The sequence below is a fragment of the Argiope bruennichi genome, chromosome 9 (assembly GCF_947563725.1).
Source record: "Argiope bruennichi chromosome 9, qqArgBrue1.1, whole genome shotgun sequence".
Classification (NCBI taxonomy): Eukaryota; Metazoa; Arthropoda; class Arachnida; order Araneae; family Araneidae; genus Argiope; species Argiope bruennichi.
Window position 1 is genome coordinate 52,872,278 of NC_079159.1, and position 9,090 is coordinate 52,881,367.

General features: G+C 38.5%; 1 protein-coding gene across 1 annotated transcript; it reads left to right on the top strand.

Moving 5' to 3' along the window:
• Positions 1–2,262: 2,262 nt before the first annotated feature.
• On the top strand, positions 2,263–3,421 carry LOC129984945 (uncharacterized). The gene has a single exon (XM_056094888.1). The coding sequence runs from the start codon at positions 2,264–2,266 to the stop codon at positions 3,419–3,421; it is 1,158 nt and encodes a 385-aa protein (XP_055950863.1). The 5' UTR covers position 2,263.
• Positions 3,422–9,090: the final 5,669 nt, after the last annotated feature.

A 9,090-nucleotide genomic window follows, 5' to 3' on the forward strand; every position in this document is an offset into this window, starting at 1 on the left:
AATTATATCTCAAAGGAAAAAGTCTAATCCTAAAAGAGAATATATAAGTTGCAAAGATATGTTTCTTTCGGAAGATCAGTATTTAAAACGGGTTTATTAACAACAGCAATTCTCTTACTTACATTAATCGATGCGTTAGTTAAAACTGAAAAGAATTTCTTATAAAATTGGGTTTTTAAGAGAATAATTTTAAGTAAAAATATCCAAAATCAATAACAAATAATCAAGCATGATATTCCATAAACTATTTAAAAAAATTTTCTACACACAAAGCAATTCAATGCTTAACATTCCATTTTTTATTCTCATATTTTTTTTTTAATATGTCTTTTTACTAAAAAAGTTGTATTGATTAAAATTATTCATTTCGGTTTCGAATTAAAGTTCATCTATATTGGGAGGTGACAATAAATCAAGACAATACAAAGCGCAATGAACAGAAAGTTGAAGGGCTTCTAAAATAGAATGAGGTATTAACTATCAGCTTAAAAATATTTTGCTGCAAAAAATCATTAAGGCGATGTAACATACAAAATTTAATTGAGAATTTTAACAATCATTATTTCCTGAGATCCAGCTGGTCGTCAAAGGCAGCCAGCTAGTAAATATAATGTGCAGATTTTCTTACATCTTAGTTCGGGGTGTTTAAATCCCAATTCTGTTTTTCCCCTGCTTTTCGAATGTGTAAGAATTCAGAAAGTAGGAGAAAAACATTACAGGTATAATATTTGTATTATTAGGGACTTATATGTATTTTGATCATTTTTTCACTTTAAAAAGGCATTTATCGAATAACATTGGTACAAAATATATCAATCAAAATATTTTCTCGCATTTTCTACAACTTTTTTTTAAATTTTTATCCAATAAGTCTTGCAATTTATTGTCTTCGATTTTTTTTAATATTTTTTTGGCCCTATAGATCTTCTTTTTCTTGTCATTGATATCGAAATTAGCACTCTTAAATCGTTGAAACCAAAATCGACAATTGAGATATGACTTAGCAGCATCACCATAAGTTTCTAAAATCGCCTGATGGGCTACGGCAGCAGATTTCTTCAAATCAAACAAAAAAAAAAGCGATGAATGTCGGAAATGTAATTTGGAATGTTCCATGATTGGGGTCTTTAGACACTCAATAACAGAATAATACTAAATGGAAATATTACAAAATGATAACAATAAAGTAATAGCAAATTGGTAAAATCCAAAACCATCGTCGTTTACATGGATACTTTGCAGGTTTACTAATAGATGTCGCTGTTGAAATACATGCAAGAACTTATTAGATGTAAGGTAAAAACAATTGTGCTATTTCGAAATTTGTGTGCACTTTTTGTTATACCTTAACTTTGTTGGATAGGGTAACATACATATTATTTACGAATAAAGCTCATTAATTTTGATTTTGTATCTTATGTTTATTTTCCAATCAAAATGGTTGTAGTAATTCATTTTTAAAATCTCAAATTAATAGATTAAGCTAATTCCCAGTGCAAGCTATCTTACTAGTCTTTGCACTTTTTCTTTCTTGTTCTTGTGGAATGGTTACATATGTACAATTTATGAATATTTTTTCTACTATTCCACTATTTTATTTATTTTACTTTCCAGTCAAGATGAGTTTAATATTTTTACACTTTTTCTTTCTCCTGATTTCTGTAAATGTTTATTGTCTTTGAATTAACTAAATCAGCATAGGAAATAAGAGAAGAAATGGTATAAGTAATAAAAAGTATTTTGTGACAATCAAGCATGAGGTGCTTGAATTAGGAACCTTTACCGAGTTGCTTTTAAATATTGCAACGAAGGTAGCCACATGTCTCCGTGGCTCGTTGATAAAACATCGGACTGCGGGCAAAGAGATTGCTGGTTCGATCCTCGGGAAAAAAATTTGTTATTTATTAATTTATTTTCCTTTCAGTTCTTCCAGAAGTTTCTGGAATATTCAAATTATAATTTCCTTAATCCTTGTACGTCATTTCCTCTTTAGTTAGTTCTAGGAATGTTCTAGAACATTCTACATGTATATATAAGAGCTTCATTTGTAGTAACCGAGGTCTTTGGTTGACTTTAAATAAAGTGATATTGTTCAAAAGTGTTCTCTTCTTAAGCCTATAAACGTGACAAGTTTGGTGGAGGCGCCGGGTAACTTCTCAGTCTGGAACCGGAAGAAATACGGCGAAGCCGCAGACTCTTAAATCTTCCTCCGGAATTTGGACCTTTCGTTGTTGCCCCACGAAAACTGCCCAATCGCACGGAAATGCCGGAAGGAGAAGAAAAACCTCAACCTATTCTGATTTCTCCTGCCCTAATAAGGGAGCCTAAAAAGCCAACAATTTTTACAGGGGATCCTGGACAAGATCCGACCAAATGGATGAAAGAATACCTTAGAGTATCGAAATTTAATCAATGGGATGACACACTTTGCTTAGCTAATGTATATTTTTTCCTGGATGGGACCGCCCGGACTTGGTTTGATAATAACGAAGATAAACTGACCTCGTGGGCCGAATTTCAAGAAGAACTGACAAAAACCTTTGGTGACACCCAACTGTATATAAGGCGAGCAAAAGATCGTCTGAAAGGCCGAGCGCAAAATACTGGTGAAGCTACACAATCCTATATTCAAGACGTACTGGGACTTTGCAACCAAATAGATCCAAACATGTCCGACGAAGAAAAAGTGTCCCACCTAATGAAAGGAGTCGCAGAAGATGTGTACCAGGCACTGTTACCTAAAGAGGTAAAAACGACAGTCGATTTCATTAAATGTTGCCAGTACATCGAGGAAATGCAACAAAAAAGAATTAGACGTCAGAAGTTTTCTCGTTTACCCAATGTTATTCCCATAGCTTCCGTGGACGAGGAGCAACCGTTAACATCGCTGATACGCAAAATTGTTCGGGAAGAAATACAAAGAATGACTGCACCACAAGTCGAAAGCCAATATTCCGAACTACAATCCATCGAAAGCATCGTACGAGAGGAAATCGAGCAATCGTTGGCTCTTATATCTCGTGAAAACTTGGGAAGAGTCGCTCAAGCACCTAAACGCCGCATGCAACCAATATATAGTAGGCCTGCCCAGACTTCATGGCCTCAACAGAACCAGATGCCGAGGAAAACCGACGTATGGCGTACCACCGACAATCGGCCAGTCTGTTTCCATTGCGGCCGCCTAGGTCACGTAGTACGCTATTGCAGAGATAGATCTTCATTTGTTGACCAATTCAAGAACGACAGACGTGACGCAACTTCTTACCGGACATACAATCGTACCGCTGACATCAATCGAGAAACGGGCAGAAATCCTTCACCAAGTCCGAGTCGAGGACGATCGCCTACCCGCCGTTATAGATCGCCGTCTCCCTACAGAAGATATAGCCAGTCGCCGAACCGCCGAAATGAGGAAAACTAAGTTCCGCGACCTGTGTTGGAGGTGAGGCCGCGATTTCTCAGAATCCTCCATTTGCCGCTAAATTGCACGGGAATCGCATCGACGTTCTTCTTGACGACCATCCCGGCTAAGCGCTGGTAGACTCTGGTGCATCTTTTTCTGTCGTCTCCGAAGCATACCGGCGGAAACGGCGGAAAGTCATGTTCAGCGACTCGGAAAACATTATTCTGAAGGTCGCCGACGGCAATTATGCAAAGCCGTTAGGAACTTGTGTCTTTCAACTTACCATAAATGACCGAACACAGCCCTACCAGTTCATTGTTATGCCGAATTGCAGCCATGACATCATTTTGGGTTTTGACTTCTTAAAAGCATCACAAGCTGTCTTGGACTGTGGCCGAGCTGAACTCGCATTTGATGACGTTTTTCAAGAACAGACGGCGCCTCAGACTTTCAACTTGTATGCCGTTTCGGACTTTATCATACCTGGTTGTTCCTTCAAACGTATTATAGTGCAATCACCGGACGTACATGACGCCACTGATTTAGTTGTGGAAGGGAATAAAAGTCTAAGCATCAATCAAGGAATTGCCATTCCCTCCACTATAGCCTCTTTTTTCCAAAACAAGGGTATGCTCTGGGTGGCCAACGGGCAAACACAAGCACGCTACATCCCAAGAGGCATGTGTGTTGGTTACGCTAATTCTTTCAGCACCGACGGCCTAAATACTCTGACCGAAGTGCCTTCATTTGCCGATGTGGAAGTCTCGACGTACACTGACCCAATCGACTGTTCCCAAATGATGGCCGCGACCCTGAGTGCTGAGCAGCGGAAGCAGATGCAAAATCTGCTGCGAAATTTTCAAGATTCATTCCATGGTGGACCACAGCGCCAAAACCGCAAGATCAACGTAAAACACAGGATAAACACCGGAAACCCCCCTGCGATCAGCCAACGACCTTATCGGGTATCGCCAGTGGAGCGACGCATAATCAACGACGAAGTCGATAAGATGCTGATGCGAGATATTATTCAACCATCGGAGAGTCCATGGTCGTCTCCAGTGGTGATAGTTCGTAAGAAAGATGGCAGCTGGCGTTTCTGCGTGGACTATCGTCGTCTGAACAGAGTTACTAAAAAAGACGTCTATCCCTTACCCAGAATCGACGACATTTTGGATTGCTTGAAAGGAGCTCAATACTTCTCATCGATGGACCTGCACTCGGGGTATTGGCAAATCGAAGTGGACGAGGCAGATAGGGAGAAAACGGCCTTCATCACTAGTGAAGGGCTGTATGAATTCAAGGTAATGCCGTTCGGATTGTGTAACGCACCCGCAACGTTTGAAAGAACTATGGACAATTTATTACGTCACTTAAAGTGGAAGATGTGCCTCTGTTACTTGGACGATATAATTGTATTTTCGAAGACCTTTTCTGAACATTTGCATCGGCTGCATTGCGTACTTTCTTGCATACAGGAAGCCGGACTTACCTTAAATCCGAAAAAGTGCCATTTTGGAGCCAAGGAGATCAAAATACTTGGACATCTTGTTTCCGGAAAAGGCGTGAAACCTGATCCCGATAAAGTGTCCGCTTTCACCAACTTTCCTACACCGAAGACTGTGCACGATGTAAGAAGTTTCATGGGACTGTGCTCTTATTACAGACGGTTCATCCAAAACTTCTGTTTTCGGGCTAAGCCTCTCCAAGAGCTCTTAAAAGGGGACGCTAAATTCTGCTGGAATAAAGCTCAAAAAGACTCGTTCAGAGACCTTAAATCAGCATTGACTTCGCAACCTGTGTTGGCACTTTTCGACGAAGACGCTCCCACCGAACTGCATACCGACGCCAGTGGGTACGGTATTGGAGCTGTGTTAGTCCAGCAGCAAGACGGAAAGGAAAGAGTCATTGCATATGCTTCAAGGACCCTATCTAAAGCAGAGCGAAACTATTCGACCACTGAACGCGAATGCCTTGCAGTTATATGGGCGATAGCAAAATTCCGTCCATATCTCTTTGGAAGTCCTTTAAAATAATTACGGATCATCACTCGCTATGCTGGTTAGCTAATTTACGAGATCCTTCTGGTCGATTAGCAAGATGGGCTTTGAGGCTTCAGGAATATGACGTCTGCATTGTTCACAAAAGTGGAAAGAAGCATGCCGACGCTGATAGTCTGTCCCGAAATCCTGTGCCTGACGACAACGTGCTGAAAACAGAGACCCTGGCGGCAATGATTGATTTGGTGTCGGAACAACGTCGCGATCCATCACTGGCCCAGCATATCAAAGCTTGCGAGGAGTCGCCAGATTTATCAAGTTCGGGGTTCTCTATAGTGAATGACATACTCTGCAAGAAAAATTTTGACCCATCCGGAAAACGGTGGCTTCCAGTCATTCCTAAGAAAATGCGGTTAGAAATCCTTCGTCATTTTCACGACGAGCCTACAGCTGGACATCTTGGATTTTCAAGGACGTACGATCGTCTTCGGAGGAATTTCTTCTGGCCCCGACTTTTTCGAAGCGTCTGCCATTACGTAAGGCATTGCAGGGAGTGCCAAAGACGAAAGACGGTTCCTCTGAAGCCACCCGGATACTTGGTTCCCCTACCTCCAACCGAAGTCCCGTTCGAGCGTGTAGGGATGGACCTGCTTGGTCGATTTCCGAAGTCTCAAGAAGGAAATAGGTGGATAATCGTGTGTACGGATTATCTTACACGATACGCCGTCACAAAAGCCATTCCCACTGCAGAAGCACCAGAAGTAGCAAAGTTCTTCGTGGAAGAGATTCTTCTAACTCACGGAGCCCCTAGAACCATTATCACGGACCGAGGTCAAGTTTTCCAGTCAAAGCTCGTAGCCGAAATTAACAATCAATGCAACGTGGTGCATAGGATGACTACCGCCTATCACCCGCAGACGAATGGACTCACGGAACGCTTCAACAAGACGTTAGCGGATATGCTGTCGATGTACGTCGATATCGAACATAAAACATGGGACCTAATTCTGCCGTTCGTCACTTTTGCTTATAATACGGCTAAACAGAGCACCACTGGGTATACTCCATTCTTCCTGACATTTGGGCGGGAAGCCGAAACTACACTCGATACTATGTTCCATCACCCAATCGAGGATACAGGACAAGACTATGTCACGGGGCTAGTAACCCGCGCAGAAGAATCGCGTCAGTTGGCTCGAATCCGCACCTTTGATGCCCAAGAGAAAGACCGACGTCATTATAATTCAAAACATCGCGCAGTGCTGTATCGGCCTGGTGACTTAGTGTGGATCTTTATTCCTATAAGGAAGGTGGGCCGCTCCGAAAAGCTTCTCAAGAATTATTTCGGTCCGTATGAAGTCCTGCGTCAACTTTCGGATGTCACTTACGAGGTCCAGGGCTTTGATCCAAATTCTAGGAGACGTAAGTCAAAGGACATTGTTCATGTGCTGAGGATGAAGCCCTACTACGCTCCAGAAGCCCAAGAGGATATATTTTCAGATTCCATGACCGTGGGACAGGACATACGGAATCCTGATCTAGACGAAGTGGATTTTCAGAAGACGACCCCGCCCTATACCGGACCCATGACAAGATCACGCTCTAAGGACCTTCGTCTATAACATCGAGACGCTGTTCTCTTGAGGAGGAAGCAATGCAACGAAGCTAGCCACATGTCTCCGTGGCTCGTTGATAAAACATCGGACTGCGGGCAAAGAGATTGCTGGTTCGATCCTCGGGAAAAAAATTTGTTATTTATTAATTTATTTTCCTTTCAGTTCTTCCAGAAGTTTCTGGAATATTCAAATTATAATTTCCTTAATCCTTGTACGTCATTTCCTCTTTAGTTAGTTCTAGGAATGTTCTAGAACATTCTACATGTATATATAAGAGCTTCATTTGTAGTAACCGAGGTCTTTGGTTGACTTTAAATAAAGTGATATTGTTCAAAAGTGTTCTCTTCTTAAGCCTATAAACGTAACAATATAATAATATTTCGATAACCCCAACCATACTGCAAAAAATATTAAATCTGAATACTATGAAAATGGAAAGATTTAAAATTTTCCAGTATAATTCATTTTATAAAATTGTAATAAATTTCCATAACTTTTAATGTATTTTTTTTTCTCATTGCAATAAATTTCCATAGATTTAATGTGTTTTTCTTCTCATTATGAGAGCAAATTTCCTCTCCTTTTTATGACTGTTTCATCTTATGAACATTATTAAATGAATAATAATACTTATCTAGAAACTTTACCGAGTTGCTTTCAAATATAAGAGCATTTCGACAACACAACTTTATTTCAGAAAAATTAAATCTAGATACTATGAAAATGAAGCGCATTTAAAATTTTCCCAGTGTGATTCATTTCATAAAATTGTAATAAATTTCCATAATGCACCATGTATTTTTCCCTCATTGTAATAAATTTGCATAGTTTCTTCTCATAATGAGAGCAAATTTTCTCTCCTTTTTATGATTGTTTCATCTCATGAATAGTATTAAATTAATATTATTTAACTAGCTTTTTTATCTGGGTATTTTCAGTACAAAACATCTGGTACAATAAGAATTACATTCCTAAAACTTTTATCAATCCAGATATCGACAAAAGTCTCTGGAAATAAAGAGAGAAAAAGTCTTTCTGTGGCCACCATTATGAGACACACAATGGACATCGGAAATCCACTGACTGTCCTATCAGTCTTTTGTTTTCATCCTTATCGGACGATATATCAAGATAATACCTCAGGAGAAAACTTCCATCAACTTGCCTATCGTGGCTGAGGCGTCTGATATTGCTTCTGCTCGACTAAAATTAGCGCCTTTTTATTATGGGGAAATAATCAGGAATGTCTTTTTCCTGCTTATGGGAAGATACGAGGAATGATGATGTGCTAGGGATGAGTTCGCAGCTGTAAATGATGTAAAAGTCTTTTGCAGAAAATAAATCAAATTCTGGAGACTTTTTTTTTAATTTTGCTTTTTCATTTTGAAGATTCAGCATATTTTAAATGAACGTCGGTATGAATCTATTTTAATGCTTTTTTTATATAGATTATATTCAATAATTTTGCAAAAATGTTATGAATTTCATGACATACTTTTTATGTTGATATTTTGAAGAATTTAATTTGTCGTTTATATAGGTTACAATAAAAAAAATCAACTCTGTTAAAAAAAAAAAAAAGAATAATTTTTGGTGAAAGAAATAAATATATTTTGGTTATGATATAAAAAAATAATATTCGAGATGCAATTTTCTTTCAGTTACATAGTTGTATTATGCCCACACAAGAAAATACTTATCCAAGTATATTTTTAAACAATATTTTTCAAAGTTTTAACCACAGAATTAATCCACTCGTGTGTGCGTTGACATCATTAAAATAATTTTGGCTTGCTGTATATAATTAAAGTAAAATTTTATTAGTAGAATTAAAATTAAAGAGGAATGAAGTCAAAGGCATTTTGTTAGTTTGACTAAATCTTGGGTTCTTCTTCATTCAATGGAACACTTCATTTTCATTACACCTCCTTTGCTTTTGATTTTGTTTCAGTGAAATACATGTTAAAATCATCGAAACTTGAAAAAATAATAATTTTAATAAATAAATTTTATAAAAAATAAATATGTATTTAAAAATAAATATGTATTTAAAAATAAACATGTATTTCAC